Here is a 23,202-nt window from a genome sequence, read left to right as displayed (position 1 = left end):
ATAGCAACGCACATTCCGGGTCGGTCCAACATCCTAGCGGACAAGCTCAGTCGCACCATTCTGACCCCTTACGAGTGGTCTCTCAATTGTCAAGTAGCGGAACGCATATTCGCACGGTAGGGAACCCCTTCTTGCGATCTTTTTGCTTCTCCCTCAAACACCAAGTGCGACAGTTTTTTCGCTCTAATACCTCCTCCCGGAGGTACCCCAAGAGACGCTCTGGTGCATGCTTGGCCACCCGGTCTTCTGTATGCCTATCCACCCTTGCCTCTGATGCTGCAAGTTCTTCAGAAAGCCTCTCGGGTGGGTTGCAGAATGATTCTCATTGCTCCATTCTGGCCTCGACAGATCTGGTTCCCCTTCCTAAGGTCTCACTCGGTGAATCCTCCTTGGATTCTAGATCCCATCCCGGATCTGATATCCCATCCATCCTGCATTCCTCCTCCGAACCTGGACAACCTGAAGCTGACCGCTTGGCTGCTCCAGTTCCACTCTTGATAAGGACTCGGTATCTCTTCACCGGTAAAGGCTATTTTGGTGGCGGCTCATAAACCATCCACTAGAAAGGTTTACAAGCAAATGGAAACGTTTCTCTGTGTGGGCGGAGCGGCAAGGCCTGAATCCCTTCACGGTTCCTCTCCCTGTAGTGCTTGATTTTCTAACCTCTCTCTTTAATGATGGTGCCAGCAGTTCCACAGTCAAAGTTCAACTGGCGGCAATTTCTCACTATCACATTGGTCAAGATTCTAATCCTCTTATGTCAGCCAAATTGTGTAAAACATTTCTTAAAGGTACTTTTCTTCTCAGGCTCCCTATAAAACAAGCAGTTCCTCCTTGGGACCTTTCTTTGGTCCTACAGGCCTTGACCGCTCCCCCTTTCGAGCCCGCGGCTACGGTGGATCTTAAGTTCTTGTCCTACAAGACAGCCTTTTGGTAGCCATTACATCAGCCAAGAGAGTTTCTGAACTTCAAGCTTTATCAGCTAAACCTCCTTACTTGGTATTTCATCCGGACCGTGTCTCCCTCAGGACCAATCCGTCCTTCCTTCCTAAAATCGCTTCTGAAGCAAACATCAATCAATCCATTAACCTCCCTGTTTTCTTCCCTAAATATGAAAACAAAGGTGAATATAAGCTACATTCACTAGATGTTCACAGGCAACTTAGATTTTATCTCAACAGGACAGCTGGTCATAGGCAATCCGACCAGCTGTTTATTTCCTTTGCAAAATTCAATTTGGGCAAGCCAATTTCTAAAGTTTCTCTGTCCCGCTGGATTTCACAGTGCATTTTATTGGCTTATCAAGCGTCAGGAAGGCCCGCACCGGGGTGTTCATGCCCATTCAACCCGGTCAGTATCTACCTCGGCAGCCTTCAAGGCTAGGATTCCTCTAGATGATATTTGTGCAGCAGCCACGTGGGCTTCATCTCATACATTTATTTCCCACTATAAGTTGGATCTTGCATCTAGGGGTAGAGCATCCTTTGGCTCGCGGTGCTCGGAATATCCTTCCATGATGGCCGCCCAAGATTCAGGTAGCTGGGGACTCTGTCCCACAGGTTGCAGACAAATGAATATCCTACTTCAGATTTAGAAGTTATGTACTCACCATAACGTTCCATCTGAGTAGGTGTATTCATTTGTCTGCAACCATCCCGCCCTCCTATCCCCCTGGCCTTTCAGTTTCCTGCATATTCTTTGTTACCCTTTTTAGGGTATTGTTGCTTTGGCAAACTCGATCTGAGGTCATGAGGGTAGAGCAGGGCATTATGGGTGAGGGGAGGAGCTGAGAGCTTGGATCCATAGCTGGAAAACCATGCCGGTTCGGATTCGATGTCGGATCCATAACCCACAGGTTGCAGACAAATGAATACACCTACTCAGATGGAACGTTATGGTGAGTACATAACTTCTAATTGTCTTGGCATCCAGAGTTTACTACTTAGGAGGAGGACTGGCTAGAAATAGTGTGGGAATTGTGGTGAAGGAGATGCTTTAGAAGACAGTGAGGGATGTTATCACAGTTGGTGGCAGACTCATGGCAGTCAGACTTCAGTGTAAGGATAGTGCACTATTTGTAATCTTAGCATGTGCTTCCATGGCAGGGTTGTGATAAAAATGTGAGCAAAAGAGTGCATTCCGGCAGCGGTTTCCAGGACCTACTAGATAAAGCAGGACAGGATAAATTTGTGTTGATAATGGAGACTTCAGTGCAAATATCAGGACAGACAGAACAGGATATGAAGACTGCATGGGTCCACATGGGTGGTGCAGCAGAAATAAAGAAGGAGAGGCCATTCTAAACTTCTGTGTGGCAACTGTCTTTACGGTGGCCAACACATGGTTTAATGAGAGAGACTTGTCAAAGTCAATGACCAGCAGACAGTGGTATATAACATATTATAATATATTTATTGTTGGTGCTTAGAAGCACATTATTCCATAGAGTGAAAATTTCACCAGACCGGTTTCGGCTGTAACAATAAAGCCTTTTTCAGTGTGATGTAACAGATAACAGAAAAAAGACAGAAGAAAAATCCCTCTGTTTATAAGTGTGGCAATCAAGCCTAATGTCAGTCACCTAAATTTCTTAAAGGTGCTCATTCAAACCCGAAGAAAACAAACCTCCTAATTTAATAATCTATTTTTTTCCTCCATTCGATTTAGAATCTCATGCCAACCAGCAGTTTTAGATCTGTTGCCTTGGATGTTATCTATAATTGTAAAGAAAAACCTGACATTGGGGTGTTTAACTCTATGCTTATATAAGGCATTAGTAAGACGTTTATGTCTGATATCACACAAGTGTTCTGCTATCCGAAACTTAATAGCCCTAGAAGTTTGTCCAACATAAAAAGCTGAGCAACTACACATTGCCAGATAAACCACCCAATTGGTTTGACAATTCCCAAAGCAAGAAACAGTGCTTTTATTACTACTACTAAAACTGGTGGATTTGTTAATATTAATACAATACATACAGTGACCACACGGGAAATATCTCTTTAAGTGGTCCCCTAAAAGGGTAGATTGTATAACTGAGCGTAAAGGGCAGTGTCCCCTTTTGTAATAGCTGAAAATGGATCCCAAATTCCTGCCCTTCCTGTAGAAAAACAAGCATCTGTCATGCAGCAGTGTATTCGAACTATCATCTGCCTTGAGAATATTCCAATTATGTTGTACACTATTGATTAATCTGGCAGTATTATGTCCATAAGTGGTAACAAAGTGAATTACCTGGTTGGTATTAACAGCTCTAGACTGATATTCAAGCAAGGGCTCACGCTGTATAGAATCAACCGTGTTCCTGGCATGTAACACATGTCCTAACTTGTAGCCTCTCTGTAAGAACCGGGTGGTTAAATCATCCCTGAATTTCTGATAAGAGCTGTCAACAAATGCGTTTGACTCTCATATATTGAGATTTAGGAATGTTCTTATAAATATGTGGCGGATGATAGCTGGTGGCATGGAGGAATTAATTATATTGGGGGTACTTACGGTAAACTTCAGATTTAAGAGTATTATCCAATTATATAGTAACTAATACATCAAAAAAGTAATCTGATCTAAATTGTAGTTAGCCATAAAGTGAACATGCAACAGAGGTAGAACTTTCTCCAAGCAAGGAAAGGGCATTAGGGTAAAATCACCAATTGTAAAATCATCCCAAGTGAAACAGTTGGCCCACAGCATAAACCATTGCTTGCTACAAGCAGTAGTCAGAGAAGGCTGTAAGGCCAAAAGAACCCAGGCTGAAAATATGGAAATTGACTTGAGTGAAAGTACAAGAGTTCAAGTAATTATTTGGGGCTCTAGCACCTCAGGAAAAAGAGGAAATAGGTGGAGCTGGAGACTGGCAGCCCCACAAACAGCATGTGTGTGGACTGTAGAACAGATGTGTGGCTGAGGCATGTATGGAAATAAGGTACATAAGGAAAACTGGTGGTGGATTGCAGAAGTCCAAAAAGTCATCAAAAGAAAGGAGTTCAGAGAAAAATGGGATACAGAAAAGACAGACCAGGCTAAGCAGGAATATTGGGTTGGCTAACAAATGAGCTAAGAGAAATGCATGAGAGGCACTCTACTGTCTTCTGGAAAGTGACTCAGTAAATGATACAAAGGAACACTATTAGGTTGCAAGTCCAAAAAAGAAAGATAAAGAAGTTAGTCATCAAATACCCTTCACAAGGGATGGCAACAACAATATACCCACAGGAAATCAAAGGCAGGTGGAAGGAGTACTTCCAGCATCTTCTGAATAAAGAAAATCCCACAGAAGCTATACTACTGCAGACACAGCCTACAATAAAAGAAGAGCCCACCCTAAAAGAAGTGAGAATAGAAGTAAGGAAAACGAAGTCAAGGAAGTCACCAGGCTCACATGAGGTCATGGCAGATATGATAAAGTTGTTGGGCAAGTTAGACAAATGTTTTCTGTGGGTTACTCTTAGCAATATGAAGAGAGAGGCATTTCCCAAATGGCTGGAGGATAAGCATGCTAGTGCTAATGTACTAGAATAAAGGGGACATTCACAGTTGTGGGCAGTATAGAGGCATTAAACTCTTGTCATACTGCATGAAAAGGTGATTGATAAATGAATACATGGAGTACTAGAAATTAAATTGGGAGACGAGCAGTTCAGATTCAGATTAGGATGCAGCACAATGAATCAGATGATTGCCGTGAGACAGATAGTTGAGAAGAAGCTAGAGATGAGGAAAGACTCCAAATGGGCATTCCTAGGCATGGAGAAAGCATATGACAGGGTCTCAAGATAGCTAATTTGACCAGTCCTGTGATGGTTTGAAGTCCCAAAAACACTGGTAAAATTAGTGCAGGCTATGTGACACAAGTGCAAAGTTTTGGTCTCACAGAGGGGTTCCCAGTGGGAATGGGTGTGCATCAGGGATCAGCTCTGAGACCACTGCTATTCACACTAGTGTTGGACTACATTAGTAAACAGGTTGGAGGGGACAGACCAATAAAGTTGCAGTATACAGACAATGTGGGATTTCAGGCAGAATCTGAGCAAGAACTTCAACAATAGTTAGGGAAATGGATTGCAAGTTAAAAGCACATGGGATGAAACAAGAGCACAGATAAGACAATTGTAATGGCAGGAAATAGGGAACAAGTTAGCAGCTTCAAGTACCTTGAAGGGATGGTTGAGGAGAAGGGGAGTCTGAATTAAGAGGTGAGAGCTAGAATTAGAGGGAGTGCAGCCAACTTGCATAGAGTATCAGGGGTAGTATATGACGGAAGAATGCTAAATAAGCTGAAAAGTAAAATGTACAAAACAGTGGAGCAACATTTTCTACTGTATGACACAGAAAACTGGGCAGTAAAGGCACAGCAATTGAGGAAGCTAGACGTGATAGAGATGAAATGCCTGTGATGGGTGGTAGGATGCACAGTGCGGGACAGACGAAGAAATGAAGACATCGGAGCAGAAGCTCAAGTGCCAGTTATAGAGAAGGTCAAAGAGACCAGATTATGGTGGTTTAGGCACATGTGCAGTAAAGGAAAAAAATCTGGTGAAGAAGATAAACAGGAAGAAGGTAAGAGGAAACAAGGGCGTCCAGCAAAGAGATAGATGACTGGTGTAACAGAAGATCTGCAGCAGCGAGCCATGACTGTGAAAGAAAGTAGGAGAGCGGCACTGAACTGAGAGAGATGATGAGAGCTGATGTAACACCTAGACCCCCTGTAGAAATGGGGAAAAGGGAGTTGATGATTTTGGTCTGTGATTGCTCAACTGAACTTTTCATCTAATTTTTTTCTTCTGGTTTTTTTTTTTTTTTTTTTTTTTTTAAACAAAATTTTGCTTCTGATTTTGTGTGTTGAGAGCAGAAAGGCAGAATATTGTGCTTGTGGGGAACTGTCAGTGGTTTACTTACCTCAAACCACTTGCCCTCTAATTTACCTTTATTGACTCATTCAGGCTCATGTGTGCGTCTTTGTGGTCTCATTCTTGTCTTAACCTGTGCAGCAGCTACCGGTCCCAGTGGTTTTACCTTTTCTTGTCGGCAGTAAGAAGAAAGTTGACAAAGTCTTTGGGTATCAGTCAGGCCTCCGTTGTTCCTCAGCCACTGGTGGATGGCTTGGCCGTGGCCACTCCTGATTCCTCACACCAGGGGATAGCCATGCACTCTGCAGTTGTTGTGATGTCTGTGGGAGACGAGGTGAAGGTCTTTCATTCAGCCAGATAGGGAACTTGATTCTGGGATGCATATGACTACTAAGGGTGACCATGTCAGCATCTGAGATCACTGATCCCCCCCAAAACAAATTTGCATCTCTACAAAAATAAATGACATCCTGTTATTGTTTGTGCTGCAGTTATACTGTAATGCTTTTGACTTGTCCTCTGTAATTCTCACTGTTCCACAGAATATATGCTTTTAAATCACCGTTAGTGTGGATTACTATTTTTAGTTCCATTAGATTGATTGATTGCTTCGACTAGCTTTACAGTGACAATGTGTACACCGAACTAATTTGTATAGGGACTGTAGGTCACAGCTTTTTGTATGTATTTAACTGAGTAAGCTCGTTAGTCTTAAGTGTCTGTTTTCATAATTGACCTGGGAGGAGTTCCTGATGGTGATTTGCTGCAAGTTGCACACATTACAGTTGCAGACTGAAAGAATCAATCCCAAGATTACAGGATGAAGCTCACAAGCAGTTCTTAGCCTTCAACCAGTTTGCTAATTTTTCTGACAGAGGAACCTGTAAAACTATGTAAATTTATTTAGGCAGCAGCTGACTGAAATGTTCATTTATTGACAGTTAAGGTAATTCACTGCATGTGGCATCCTGCTATTGTAATTTTAAAAGCACCTAATATTAATGGACATAGTGTAGTTAAAAATGTGTGAAAAGTACCACATAGAAGCAAATATTTCACTTTGAATAGTTATTTATTGCTGCAAGTCCTTAAACACTTTTTCCTGTTATCAATACTTGACTGTTGTTTATTATTAAAAAAAGAAGTCTCCATCTGATGCTACTCCTCTTTTCATAGTACAAGATACTTCTAAGAGGATGTTGGTATGAGGTATTTGGAGGAAACCCAGATGACTTCCCATCTGAACTAAGTGGCATTTCAAATGAAACTCTGTCCCAGCCACTACTTGCAGAGCAGAGTCTATCTGGTCAGAACTCAAATTCCTACAGCTCTTCACCTGATGTATCACCTTCATCAATGTCTAGTCATCATCAGCCTCTGTACCCCCCTGGAAGGATCATTCACATCACTGAAGAAGGCAGTACAGGAAGGTAAGCAGGAACACTCGCACAAAGTCGTTTTTGTGCTTAAATTACCTGTTTAACTGTTGTAGGCTACACACTCGTGTGATAGCCATTTCTGTGCATTTAAAGTGTTGTTTTGATTGTATCTGCTTGATTTTCTGGAAAAAAAAATATATATATATACTTGTTTTCCTGCCTTTCTAAGCTAGCATAGTCCAGTTTTCAGGTTAGTGCTGAATTCAGGGCTGTGTTACAAGTTTCTGTGTTTGCCCATACCTTACTTGGATAGAAGGACATTTTTCTGTTTACTGTGAGAGAGGGAGCTTTGAGCAGCCTATCTGTCCCTGGAGGAGTGGTTTCAGCCCAGAAATTAGTAGTTTATTGGCCATTTTGGGCTAATTTCTCTCTTTCATTTCCTTGCTGTAAAGCCCGCATTTGCGAGGTTTTGCACACCGGGCAGCACCGGTTAGTTAAGGTGTAACTATTCCCGGCTCCACAAAGTCTACTCCTCAATTTTTCCCTTGGAACTAGACAAACTTTCAACTTAAGCACTCAAACCATTCAGTTCTCATCCCTGCACTTGCTCAAAACTCATAGCAAGCACTAAAAAACCTTAGCACTAGACCCCCCCCCTATACTGTAGAGAAGGACAAGGCTCTCTATTCGACCTTACCAGCCAATCAGTAAAACAGTTCACTGTACTTATCCAGGCATGTCCAAAGTGTAGTTTCAGGTGTACTCTCCGGTCCAACTGGTGTATCTGGGCATTTTGAGACAATGTTACAATTGCCTCATGTACACAGACAACCCTGTCCTCCTTCCACCAAACACTAAGCGAGAGATGCAATTATACAGCCAAACTGGAGGCTAAGCTCTCTCAACCCAAGACTGGACCAGGCCGTCAAGAGGAGAAGGGAATTACTTGCATCACACCACCAGTCTCACATAGACTTATGAAACCAGCACCGGCAAAAAAAAAACATAAATACACGAAAACATACTCAGAGGCTCTAAATAAAAATCTGCAAAAGCAACAGAGATCTCCAAAGCAGACATCCAAGCAACCTCCACCCCCCCCCAACACAAACCATGAAACACATACTTCACAAAACCAGTGTGCCACGCAATTACAGCCCTTAAGGCAAAATAACATACTCAACACACTAGTAATAGGTGACTCTATAGTCAGGCACACTGACGTCCCACGCACTAGGCTGAACAAAGAGAAGGTTACTCTTAGCTGCCTGTCAGGTGCCAGGATCCGCCACATAACACAAGCACTCAGGTCACTCCAGAACAAGTACAAATATGACTCTGTCATTGTCCATGTTGGCGTGAATGATCTGAGCCGTACCTCCCTGGACTTTATGAAAAGAGACATGGAAGAGCTCTCTGATCATGTAGCCCAGGCCGGTGTGACCCTGACCCTGAGTAGTATCCTGCCCTCACCGAGAATGATACCACGGTATAGAAAAACAATTATCAATTTCAACAATTGGCTAAGCTTCTGGTGTTATTCAAAGGGGATCCAGTGTCTGTCAGCCTGGGATGACATGCTCGACAAACCACGCTGCTTGGCTAGAGATGGTTTGCACGTGTCACCCTTAGACTTTCGAATACTGGCCAAGGCTCTTGCCACCCCCATAGTGCCTTTTTTGGCAAGGCTCAAAAGACAAATCCACCGCCATAAATAGCACAAGTAACAAAAAACTGAGGGTAATGCTACTCAATGCCTGAAGTCTAAACCTCAAAATGCATGCACTCGAGCCACTCCTCATTATGGAGAAAATTGATATATGTGCAGTAACAGAAACCCGGTTTAAGGCTCCAGAGAGCACCCCAGCACTACCAGGCCACAACTCATACCATACATTTCGACCACAAAACCCGGTCCGAAATACAAAAGGCGGGAGAGTATCCATATTCATCAAGGATACCCACACCTCCAGGTTAGTGGCACAGCACAATGCTTCAGAGATCATCCACGTGCAACTAACAATGGGCAAAACTGCTATTCAAATTATAGCTTACTACAGCTCACCCACCATGTCCCAGGACCCCCACTCCACACAAAAAACTGGGAAACATAAAGGTCCTACCAAACACCCTGATATTGGATGATTTCAATTACCCAAACATTAACTGGGAGAACTACTCAAGTGCAAATTCCCTTGCCCAACATTTCCTAGAATTTATAAACTCAAAACACCCTGAATCAACTGGTCAACACCCCCACTAGAGGTGACAACATATTGGACCTGGTCATCACCAACATGGGCGACCGGTGTTTCACACTAGATGTCAACCCCTCATTGGTTAGATATGACCATAAAGTAATCACTCTGGATATCCACATTCCGCCACCACCCCTGGTCAAAGAAACAACCGTGAAAAACTTTTCAAAAGCAAACTTCACGTTACTTAAGACCGAGGTGGGAAGTTTCAAAACCCCCATGCTAAAGGATAATGCTGTCCAAGCTGCAAAATCCTTTACCCAAGCACTCTACGGGCACCTACAAGAATGCATGGATCGTGCTATCCCAAACAAAACCAAGACTCACTCCTCCAAGAAAAGGAAACCAGTCTGGTGAACCCCTGCCATAAACAAGCTGTACAATAGAAGGAGGAAACTAGTACAGAAAAGAGTAAAATCCCAAGAAGGGAAGACATCACTAATCAGTATCAGCAAGAAACTATGTTCCCTCGTAAAATCATCCAAAGCTAGCTTTGAAAGAAAAATTGCCATGGACTCCAAAGATAGCCACAAGGCATTCTTTAGCTATGTCAAGAATCTAAGTGGCAATTCTCAGATCTGCTCGGAGCTAGTGCAGAATGGCACAAAATACACTGAACTGACCCATATAGCCAACATCCTGGCAGACATGTTCAGTGAAAACTTCACCCCCCCTCTCACCTCCAAAAGGGCCCATAACTATACCAGAAGAATGTAATGCCCCTGAAATCAAAGACAATTGGGTTAAAACAGCCCTCTCCAAAGCCAAAAACACAGCATCAATGGGACCGGATGGTGTCCCAGGCTGCGTTCGACACAAGCTCAAATATGAACTAACCCCTGACCCTAAACACACTGTTTAAACTCAGCCTCTCCACAGGTTGTTTGCCCACAGAGTGGCGCACAGCAATGGTTATTCTGCTCCACAAAGGTGGAGCCACAACGGACCCCAGGAACTATCACCCTATAAGCCTGACCAGCTTGGTCTGCAAAGCTATGGATGCATCATCATGGATCTCATTAACAGAGACATTGGGAACCTCCAAACACTGGACCCTACCCAGTTCGGCTTTGTTAAGGGCAGATCATGCCTCCTAAACCTGGTGGACTTCTTTGAGACAGTTACCAAGGCTATAGGCGAGGGAAAGGTTGTCCACACAGCCTACCTAGACCTCACAAAGGCCTTTGACACCATTCCCCACTCAGGTATTATAGACAAGCTCACCAGCTTGAACATAAACCCCTACATCATGAGATAAGTTGCCAACTGGCTCATAGACAGAACCCACATGGTAAGAGTTGCGAGAGCTAGGTCTGACTCTAAACCGGTTACAAGTGGCGTTCCTCAGGGCTCAGTTCTAGGACCCCTCCTGTTCGGCATATACTTCACAAAGGTACAGACAAGCACAGGAGGACTAGGGCTGACCAAGTTCACAGACGACTGCAAACTAGGGGCTATAATTGACTCTCCGGCTGACACAGACATCCTCCAAAAGGGTCTCACTGAGACAGATACCTGGTGTCAAAACCATGGCCTCAAGCTAAATGCCAAAAAGTGCATAGTCACCCCCTTTGGAAAAAACAAAGTACCCACAAACTATCACATAGGTGGTAGCCCCCTAAATACGGAAGACGTAATAAGGGATCTGGGGACCCAAGTAGATAGTAACCTCTCCTTTGATAATCACATTGCCAAAGTGGTTAGAAAATCATTCTATGTGGCCCACCTAATCACAAAAGGGTTTGCATCCAAATCGAAAGAGGTCATTGGGCCCCTCTACGCATCACTCATCAGACCCAAAATAGAGTACAATGCCCCATTTGGGATGTACCTTACAAGACACCTGCAACAACTGGAAAGACCACAGAAGTACCTCACCAAGAGGATCACTGGCCTCAAGCAGCTGCCCTATAAAGCTCGACTGAAGAAACTCCAGCTGTACTCAGTTGCATACCGCCTACTCAAAGGTGATTTCTGCCTGACATACAAGGCCATGTCCAACCCAGAATTGATGGACATGCTCCACCTAAAGAAAACCATATCCCCTCGAGCCACATGCTCCAGGGATCTAAACCTCACCACAACAATAAATTGGACGTGCTGGAGGGATAGATTCCTGTCCCAGAGACTTCCCATGCTCTGGAACAAGATTCCAATCTACATTAGGCAGAGCTCCTCGCTAACCCTCTTCAAGAGAAACCTTGACAAGTGGATGGGAAACAGAAAGTTTACCCCAGAGATCACTACAATGGCTCTGCTGGACAGAGGCACAGGGAACTAATCTAAGGGGGTGGTGAAAGCCAACACATTCCAGCTAGGCTTATAAATGCCTTCAGGCAGATAGCCTAGTACCTACCTATGAACTCACTTGGATGCATGTTTTGTAGGAGTGTAGTCTTACGGACATGTATCAGGTGTGCATGTACTTACTGGTTTTCTGGAATGGAGCAGTTAGTCAGATGTCTTTAAACTAGGCTATTTTGACCACATAGGTGATAGTAGGATAGCATTCCTGGGAATACCTTATGTCATGATATATTTTGTATTGGTAGAAGCAGGCAGTATTTTGGGAGCATGTAATTATATTGTATGTGAAATGAGCAGTTTCACCTTATCATAACTAGATGGTTGAGTTTCTGTATACTCACAAGCTGTCATTAATGGTGTAGTGATCTTTAGAAGATCTGCTGAGCCATTATTTTTATGTTATGTTGCCCTTTCCCCATGGTTGTGTGACCATAAAGTTAGTATATAAAATAAAGAGGAGTGTGTGGGTCTTTTGCCCCCACCTCCTACAGCATAATTTTGTTGCTTGCTAATGAAGAGCAGCAATGTCAGATTTTCTGAGATGTATGACACATAATCAGTAGTTCAATGTCTGCTTGTTTTCCTATTCACATGAAAATGTTCTGGTTCTATCTTGCTTTTTGTGAGACTTGATGGGTGGCATGCAATAAAGTATGTTATGTTCATTTGATATATATATTTGAATTTGTTAGCCTGGGTAGAGCACTGATCCACTTAAAACTTTTTTCATTCTCAGCCAAGGACAACTGTCTGGTTAAGTGACTTACAACAATATTAGGCAAATAGAGGGTGAGAGAATGAAACCCTGGAGTACACGATGAAGCTTGTTAATGGCTAATAGCCTTAATCCTGTACACTTAATGTAATTGTTCAGCCATTAACTAAGAGATGTGATCTGTGTTTTCCTTTGGCTGTGTTTTTATTGTGAATGTTGTGAATACATTTCATTTAGCTGAATTTTGTTGCATTTCCCATGGATCTATATATTTAATGGGTTTTTTTTTATGTTTTCTGTGTGCCATAAGAGAAGCAGTGCTTCATAGCTTATACTGGCATTTTCAATTGGTTTTGACATTTTTCATTCTCCATGTATTGTTTTTGCATTAGATGTTGGTCACTGATCTACACTGTGTATGTTTGTGTTGGAAGCATGGCTTGTCCGTGAAACACAAGTGATTGTCACCCATTTGTGTGTCACCAGTTTGACTGCTTGGCTTTTGCTTGGAAGGTCCAATTACCAATGTAACACAGTTTTCCTCTTTCTCCATGATGTTGTGACCTCAGAGTTGATCACATATATATATATATATATATATATATATATATATATATATATATATATATATATATATATATATATAATGTATAATATGTTGTTTTTGTCTTATATCTGAAACATGGCAACAAAATGTAAACAAATTCAGCATTTGCTAGATCTGGCTTGAACTTTGGTTGTTTTGCAGCAATGTTTACAGTTTGTGTACCAGCTGTAGTAACATTACCACAGGATCACAAAAATGAGGAGTCCTTTCAGTGAGTTGTGATAGGTTGGTATACAGTTTGTAGTGAATTTTTGAAAGACCACACTTTGTCTAAGTAGATGATCTTCTGTCAATTTTTATCTAGGTGGCGTAGTGGTGCAGCGATTAGCATTGTCACCTCAAAGTAAGAAGTTCTCTGGTTCGATTCTCGGCTGGGGTGCCTTCTGTGCGGACTCTGCATGTCCTCGCTGCATTTGTATGGGTTTCCTCTGAGTGCTCTGGTTTCCTCCCATATTCCAAAGACATGTATCTGCAGCATTTCTCCCCAGACCGCCACTGAAAATGGGCTCTGTCCCAGTCGGACTTTCCCAGTAAGCAAATGTTAAGTAAATAAATAAAATAAATCTATTTAAAGTCATACTTCAGGTTTCAGGCAGTCTTATTTATGCCTGCACTGTCTAGCCTTCCAAAACAATGGACATGCAGCAACATTAAGTACAGGATACACGTGTCCAAACCCAGAGTTGTTGTATGTCTGCTGCCACCCCTGTCTTTGTTGGTTCACTTAATGTAAACACACCAGGATGACAAGCTGTCTTCTCATATAAGAAAAGGCCACTGACTGCAAAATCTCTGCTCTTCTTCCCCAAAAAATCTTGGCCCCTCTTCCCCCCAAAAAAACTCCACTGTTACAATTGTTCAGCAACAGGGATACTAGTTAAATATTGGTAACTGATATCACAGATAATACCTGTGGGGTTAATCTCATCAAACAGCCCATGTTACCCATAATTGGTTTTAAAGTAGCAATTTGAGCTCATTACCAAAAAAACTTTAGGTCCTCTCTTAGTATACATTGACATGGTTGCCAGTGGGGTGCCTATATGTGAGACTCACTAATTTTGCAATGGAGTCTTTACTTATTTTTTCTTCATTTAACATATTATACTGAATGATCATCATGTCATGAGAGTAAGGTTGAGCCTTCTTTTCTGTTTGTCACAGTAATGTTTTAATAGCTTTTTGTAACTGGAAAACTTTGTGATGTTTTATTCCACCAAAGTCATCACCGCCTCTCTTCCATGGAATAGTAATATGATTATTAGATTAGTTTCACTCCCTGCTGTGTAGGATGTGTTGTTGAAGTGGCACTGAATTTAGTTGTTCGGTTCTGTGGTCTTGTTGCTCTTGGCAGTCCCCCCCCCTTTTTATTTCAATAAGATGACACACCTGTATTTTGTTTAGTACTTAAGCTGTTTATGTGAGTAACATTGAAATGCTTGATCAACACTGAGCCTTTTTCATGATAACTGCTGGTTTATCATTCTAGTCATCTACTGTTTACATGTTGACATTCTGTTGCAGGCAATAGGAGAGATACATTTCTTTCTTTTGCAATTATTTCTATAATTGTCACTCATCATTTTCCATTTAAACTCCTGCTTCCTTTTGTTGTTCACCCCCTATATTTACATTTTTGATATGTTTCTCAGCCCTACTGAACTTTTTTTCTTTACATCTGTTACTTTATATTCTTGTTGATAAAATGTTTGTTCTTCTCCATCTTCACTCTGTATCTCGACTCTTTGTAGTGTTCGTTTTGCATTCTTACCATTGTTTTACCTTTATATGTACCATTATTTTATCTTTTGTACTTACTTTTCTCACTGGCATTGAGAAAAACAGCTCTTGTACTCACTTTCCTCACTTATCTAGAGGAAAATATTTTTTATTCAGGCATGTCCAAGGGTCAGCTCCCAATGTTCTCCCCTGTCTATCTGATGAATCTGGGCATCTTGAGGCAATGTAGAAATTGCCTCATGTACACAGACAACCCTCTTCTCCTACCACCCAACACTACAACCTGTGAGAGATGCACTTATCTAGCCAAACTGGAGGTAAAGCTCTCACCAACCAAGACTGAATCTGACAGTCATGAGGAGAAGGTAAACATTTGCACCACATCACACTCATCACAAAGTCTCACTACGTCTACACCACCAAAATCCACACATAGAAACTCAAAAACATTCGCGGAGGTTCTCAATAATAATCTGCCTAAGCAACAGAGACCTCCAAAGCAGAAACACAAGCAACCTCCATCCCCCAACACAACCCAAATGACACATAGCCCACAGATTCAGTGTGCCACTCAAACACAGCCAATAAGGCAAAACAACATACCCAACACACTAGTCATAGTTGACTCTATAGTCAGGCACACTGATGTCCCACTCACCAGGCTAAACAAGGAGAGGTTACTGTCAGCTGCCTGTCGGGTGCCAGGATCCGCCACATAACCCACGCACTCAGGTCACTCCACAACAAGTACAAATAGGACTCTGTCATTGTCCATGTTGGTGTGAGTGACCTGAGAAGTACCTCCCTGGACTACATGAAAAGAGACATGGAAGAGCTCTGCGATCTTGTAGCCCGGGCAGGTATGATCCTGGCCCTGAGTAGCATTCTGCCATCGCCCAGAATGGTACCGCAGTACAAGGGCAAAATGATTGATTTCAACAATTGGCTAAGCTTCTGGTGTCATTCAAAGGGGATCCAGTATCTGCCTGCTTGGGATGACATGGTTGACAGACCATGATGCTTTGCCACAGATGGCCTGCACCTGTCGCCCCTAGGATTCCGGATACTGGCTAAGGCTCTTGCTGCCCCTATAGTGCCTTTTTTAGGCAGGGTTCAAGTAACAAATTCACCACCATAACAGGAACAGGTAAGCAAAAACTGAGGGTAATGCTACTCAGTGCTAGAAGTCTAAATTTCAAAATGCACTCACTCGAGGCACTCCTTAAAATGGAGAACATCGATATCTGTGCAGTGACTGAGACCTGGTTCAAGGCTCCAGAGAGCACCCCTGCACTACCAGGCTATAACTCATACCACACTTTTCGGCCATCTAATCTGGACCGAAACACCAAAGGTGGGGGAGTGTCCATATTCATTAAGGATATCCACACCTCCAGGCTAGTTGCTCAGCATAATGCATCCAAGGTTATCCAAGTGCAACCAACTCTTGGCAAAACTGCAATCCAAATTGTAGCTTGCTACAGATCCCCCACCATGCCCCAAGATTCCCACTCCTCTTTTCTTGATGTACTGGAAAATATTAGGGTTCAACCAAACACCCTAATAATGGGCGACTTCAACTACCCCACCATTAACTGGGAAAACTACTCCTGTACTAACTCCTTAGCGCAACGCTTTCTGGAATTCATAAACTCCAATGCCCTAGATCAACTTATCCACACCCCCACCAGGGGCAACAATATCCTAGACCTAGTCATTACCAACATGAGTGACCGGTGTTCCACACCTGAAGTCAACTCCTCGTTGGTCCGATCCGACCATAAGCTAATCACCCTTGATATCCACATCCCACCCCCACCCCCCATTAAGGAAACCACAGTAAGAAATTTCTCCAAAGCCAACTTCATGCTTCTTAAGACAGAAGTAGTGAACTTCATGACACCCGTGCAGATGGACAATACAGTTACAACTGCTGAATCCTACACAAATGCACTCTATAAGCACCTACATGAGCGCATGGATCGTGCTATCCCAAACAGAACCAAGATGCTATCCTCCTAAAAAAGGAAGCCAATCTGGTGGTCCCCTGCCATAAACAAACTGTACAACAGAAGGAAGAAACTGTTGCAAAAGAGAGTAAAATCCCATGAGTGGAGGAGCTCCCTGGTCAGCCTCAGTAAGAAGCTGAGATCCCTTATAGGATCCTCCAAAGCTAGCTACGAAAATAAAATTGCCACTAATTCCAAGGACAACCACAAAGCATTCTATAGCTATGTCAAGAATCTCAATGGCAACACCCAGATCTGCTCTGAGTTACAACTCAAAGGCATGAAAATTACAGAACCAACTGATATTGCCAACTTCCTGGCAGATAGGTTCAGTGCTAACTTTACCCCCCCCCCCTCACTCCCTAAAAGGCCCATATCTATACAGGAAGAATGCAGAGTCCCTGTAATCACAACTACGCAGGTGAAAGCTGCACTCTCTAAAGCCAAAAACACAGCATCCATGGGACCGGACAACATCCCAGGCTGCGTTTTACATGAACTTCAGAATGAACTGGCTCCCCACTTAAGCACCATGTTCAATAATAGCCTCGTATCAGGCTTTGTGCCCACTGAATGGCACACAGCAACAGTTATCCCTCTCCACAAAGGGGGAGCCACCACTGATCCCGGGAGCTATAGACCTATTAGCCTGACGAGCCTGGTCTGCAAAGCCATGGAAGGTATCATCATGGAACTCATAAACAAAGACATTGGTAACCTCCAAACTCTGGATCCCACCCAGTTCGGGTTTGTGAAAGGCAGATCATGCCTCCTGAACCTGATCGACTTCTTTGAGGCAGTCACCAAAGCCATAGATGAGGGTAAAGTGGTTCACACAGCCTATCTTGACCTCGCCAAGGCTTTCGACACCATCCCCCATTCTGGAATTATAGCTAAACTCAATAAACTAGGCATAAATCCCTATGTCACAAAATGGGTTGCCAACTGGCTCACTGACGGAACCCACACTGTAAAAGTTGCAGACTCCAAATCTGACCTCAAACCAGTGACAAGTGGAGTACCACAGGGTTCCGTCCTGGGACCGCTCCTGTTTGGTATCTACTTCTCTGAAGTACAGGCTAACATAGAAGGCCTCTGGCTAACGAAGTTCGCAGATGACTGCAAACTAGGAGCCATAGTCAAGTCCCCAAATTATGTGAACATCCTACAGAAGGGCCTCTCTGAGACAGATGCCTGGTGTCAGAGCCATGGCCTCAAGCTCAATGCCAAAAAGTGCAGTTCATCCCCTTTGGTAAAAACCCTGTACCCATGAACTACCACATAGGCAGCAATCTACTTAACACCGAATGCGTGATACGAGACCTTGGGATCCAGGTGGACAGTAGTCTCTCTTTTGATAGTCACATCGCCACAGTAGTCAGGAAGTCCTTCTACATGGCACACCTCATGGCACAATGCCCCTTTTGGAATGTACCTCACAAGACATCTGCAGCAGCTGGAAAGGCCACAGAAGTACCTCACAAAGAGGATTACTGGACTCAAACAAATGCCCTACACTGACCACCTCAAAAAACTCCAGCTTTACTCCGTAGCATATCGCCTACTCAGAGGTGATCTCTGCCTAACATATAAAGCTATGTCAAACCCAGAGCTGTTGGACATGCTACACCTAAAGAAATCCCAATCCCTCCAAGCTACATGCTCTAGGGACCTAAACATTGTCACCACAATAAACAGGACATGCTGGAGGGATAGATTCCTATCCCAGAGACTTACCATACTCTGGAACAGGCTACCCATCTATGTCAAGCAAAGTTCTTCATTAGCACTCTTCAAGAAAAATCTTGATGAGTGGATGGAAAATTGGAAATACACCCCAGGGATCACTTCTGTGTGTCTGCTCATCAGTGGCACAGGAAAATAACTTTCTTGGGTGGCGTAAGCCAGGGAACCTTGTTGGCTAGGCTTGCATAGGCCGTTGGGCCGATAACCTAGTACCTCCTACGAACCTATATTTACTTTTATTCATATGCTTGTCAGAAACTATTACTTTTCAGTACTTATTTCCTTATCCCCTTGCTTAAAGCTCTTTGTTTCGTCACCACCACGTCATTATTTAGTGTCTTACCATGAGCTACCATATTTTCAGCATTTATTTCCTTTTCCCTTGTAGTTAAAACCATGTGTTTCACATTCACTTCATCTGCCCTCGTTCATTTTCTGTTATCTGTCCTCCATGTCCTTTCTCTTCTTTCTTATTTTTATTCCTTCTTCTCTTTCCTCTTAACACATTTTGAATTATTACTCTTCTCAGTTTTGCAGTTTACCTCCCCTACTATAGAAAGTAAACTGATCGTATAATTATTGGCTGTCCAGCTCTTTGAAATTGTCCATTTATTGTTTTAATGTAAATGTATGCATCCAAAATTCTCTGTCCAGTTGTAATGTATTCTAAAATGAGACTCTAACTTTGTCTTGGAGTTGATTTACTTTATCACCTGGTAAAATCCCAGTCCCTGAATTTATTTTCACTGGAGGTAATCTGTGCTGTGCATATGTATCAAATGATAATTTATTTTGTGCTAAAATTTTCATACTCTAAAATGTAAAACTCTAGGAGATTTAGATCTTCCCACAGGTCTCTCTCCATTGTGAACCTACTCTCTCATTTAAGTATTTCATCAGTGTTTCTGTGCTTCATATGTCTTTATTCAAGCAGCTTTCCTCAACACTGCATTCTTTTTAGTGCTGAAAGTGCTTGCAGCTACTGTTGTTATTTAATTTATGGAGCTACAGGAATATAAAAGTTGGACATTTCTTACCTGGTCCAGTGTATCTTCAGGAGTTGCATCACGTTGTGTAGTGTTGTCATCCTACTATTATTCTCCATTGTATTCTCTGATCTTGTCTTCATTTTGCAACCTTTATTTGAGTATTTAGAGAGTCTGTGCTCACAATACTGTGCATTTCTTTTAGCGTAAAAAAACACTAAACAGGAACCTAAGAGAACTAATCAAGTCCAACAAGGCAAATTACGAGGTCAAGATAGCTTCACAGGCTAAAGACCTTCTACAGCTATGTCCAAAACTTTAAAGGCAGCACACAGCAATGTGCCAAACTGGTGGTCAGTGGTGCCACCATCAGTAAGCAGAGTGATATAGCGAATCTGCTGGCTGACAAATTCAGCTCAGACTTCACCCACATAATCCTCTTTAACTGTTAACAGGGAACAGGTCATGGCAGTGCTCACTAAGGCCAAAATCACAGTCTCAGTGACAATATCCAGGGAAATCTTCTAAATAGCTGAAAACATGACTTATTGGGACCACTTGAGTCACTTTTCACCTATAGCCTCAAAACAGGCTTTGTAAAGTGAGAATGGAGTACTGCAATGAATGTCACGCTTCACAAGGGTGGACCATCAACCAATTCCAGAAACTACAAATCTATTAGTCTGACTTGTCTAATATGCAAAGCCATGGAACAAATTATCATGGAAATGATCAGCAAATACATAGGCAACCTTAAGACACTAGACCCAAACCAGTTTGGCTTTGTCAGGGGAAGATCGTGCCTATTAAGCCCGGTGGATTTCTTTGAGAAGGTCAACAAGGCAATGGATGAGGGCAAAACAGTACCTGAGCCTGGCTAAGGCATTCAGTATAATACCACATTTGGGTATAGTTGACAAACTCACAGAGAGGACCCTAGAAGTCAGGATTGGTGATACCACCTCCACTAAAAGACCGATCACCAGTGAGATACTGCAGGGCTGCATGCTAGGACCGCTCCTATTTGGTTTCTACTTCTCAGAGGTAAAGGCTAATGTTAAGGGTCTTTAGCTGATCAAGTTTGTAAATGACTGCAAATTGGGAGCTATCCTAGACTGCCCCCAACGTAAACATCTTACAAGAGGATCTGACACAGCAAAATGGCTGGTGCTAATGTCATGGACTAAAACTCAGTGCCAAGAAATGCATTATAGTGCTTTTCAGGAAAACTGACACCCAGGCTAATTACTCCATTAAAAAGGCATCGTCAAGAGTTGACCCAGTAGCCAGGGATCTGGGAATATATATTGACAGTAATATGGCCTGTGGCCAAGGTAGTAAGAACGTCATTCTATGTTGCCCAACTCATAAATAAGTGCATGGCATTCAGGTCCAAAGAAGTCAGTGTCACTTTATTCAGCCCTTATCAGACCCATCATTAAGTGTAATGCCCCCTTTGGGATGTACCTGACCAAAACATATGTGACAGTTGGAATGCCCATAGATGTTCCTTACCAGGAGAATCCATGGTGTAAACACATTGTCCTATACAGATCACCTTAAAGCCCTATAATTATACTCTTGTCTCCTACAGGTTACTGAGCTGAGCTGATCTATGCCTGGCATCCTTGGATACACCTCTGATGGACCATTTGCACATCAGCAAAATGAACAGCATCAGGACCACTAGATCCAAGGATTTAAATTTTGCTTGTGACATACATAAGTCATGTTGGCAAGATAGATGTGTCTCAAAGGATCCCTGTACTCTGGGACAGGTTCCCTATCCATGTGAAGAGTCCGTCCCTAACCCTATTTAAGTGTAACTTTGACTAGTGGATGGGAGATCAGAAATTCACCCCAGGTCTCCAGGCAGAGACAAAGAGCAATGCCCAAAGTAACATACCCCCCCACATAACCTCTAGAAACTTCCTGACATACTCCCGCCTAATAAATGCCCATGATACAAAGAGACATTGTTGGGTTGCATTGCACGGCTAGGTTTATAAAGTCACTTGTGGTCTTTAGTCTAATATGTAACTATTAACCTATGAACTAGTTCACAAAAACAGTAATGACTAATGCGTATTCAGATGTGCAGGGTTTTTGATAATTTCTTATGTCAGTGCTGAAACTTATCAACTTCAGTAGTTCAGACATTGTAGTAATTTACAGATGGACTGATATGCAGGGACCAGGAGGAGGTGTTTTACAGTACTAAAACCACACTTGCACTTTTCACCATTGACTATACCACAGCATCCAGTGCTGTACAATGCCAAGTCTATCTATTTGACATTATTTTCCACACTTTTTGCCAGTGGTAATCCAATATAGCTTTTTCATGCCATTATGACAGTTGCCTTCTGCTTGGGGTTCTGGATCTGATCTTGTGAGTATGTTCTGATACATAAAATAGAGACATATAAACACTGTAAGGTGTAATTCTTTCCCTCTAATAATAACACTCTCCTGTAAGGGTTAATGCTTTAAAAAACTGCTTAAAATTCAGTTGTATGAATTAAAACATATATTACAAGAACACCTTCCATGTATTCTTTAAATTCTACTTGTTTATTTAAATATAACAATTTACTTATGACAAATTATAAAATGTTGCACTGCTATTAAGTAAATGTGATGCATTCCAAAATATTTAGCTGTGACTTAGTGGCTAGATCCATTTACCACAGCATTTACTTATAATTATGCTGACCTTTAGTTTGCTAAGTACTCCTACTTTAATTTGCACCGTGTCTTGTAGTTATTTCAGACACCAGTTTAAGTTAAATTTGTTGAAAAGAATATCTGCTTAGTACAGTTGCACAGTTGTAGAGTACTATGAAATATACTTTGAAAATGCTTTTCAGTTGTTAACATGAATCAGAAAGGATCCTAATATACTTTTTCACATTAACAAGGAAGAGTTCCTATATGCAATGCTGTTGGTTTATAGTTCTTAGGGTAGCTTGTAGGTTCACTCCTAAGGAAGAGTATCGTTTTTCCTGTTAACCAGGTTGGTGGCTATTTGGGATGCACATATAAATAGTTTTTACTCAGGGCTATATCTTACTGTAAAGCTACTAATAATTTTAGCAAGAAGTTAGGTACTAGGGTTTTCCAGTTAGGAGTTTTTCTTAATTTTGTTTCAGTTTCTCTGGCAGTTGCTTCATCCCATTTCATATACTGTACATTTGAACTTCTTACTGATTCTTTTACATCTTCTATCCATTCACCATCTTTGTTATGTTCCACAGGGTCTTCATAAAGGTGTCTTTTTTTGTGGTATTTCTGTTCTTTTTGCCTTGTTTCCCAATTCCCTATAAAACATTTTTTTTGGGGGGGGGGGTCATAAATTAATTGCTTATTTTGTACTTTTCCTTTATGGTTATCTGCACATCTTCTAAGTTTTTTTTTTGCCTGTGCTAATATCTTTAGTTTACTGTTTGCAGTAGTGTGTGATAGATCATAGTCTGTTTTGATACTGCATGTTGTTTTTATCATGTCTGTCACTCAAAAGTATTTTTGTTGATCTATTCCCTTTTTGTACTTTTCTAATAATGACATTTTTCTAATAGTGACATTTCTTGTCTTAATTGCTTT

At 42.1% G+C, this 23,202-nt stretch overlaps 1 protein-coding gene across 1 annotated transcript in view; it reads left to right on the top strand.

Moving 5' to 3' along the window:
* DAGLB (diacylglycerol lipase beta) overlaps window positions 1–23,202 on the top strand; it is a gene marked incomplete in the record, with an annotated part of 1,624,905 nt that overhangs the window by 1,579,484 nt on the left and 22,219 nt on the right. The window contains 1 exon segment of the mRNA XM_044078626.1: window positions 7,029–7,282. Coding sequence (XP_043934561.1) covers window positions 7,029–7,282 — 254 coding nt within the window.

This window comes from Protopterus annectens, chromosome 1.part1, assembly GCF_019279795.1.
Source record: "Protopterus annectens isolate FY-2018-M chromosome 1.part1, PAN1.0, whole genome shotgun sequence".
Classification (NCBI taxonomy): Eukaryota; Metazoa; Chordata; order Ceratodontiformes; family Protopteridae; genus Protopterus; species Protopterus annectens.
Note: the sequence above shows the minus strand (reverse complement) of the source record. Positions and strands in the feature narration are given on the sequence as shown.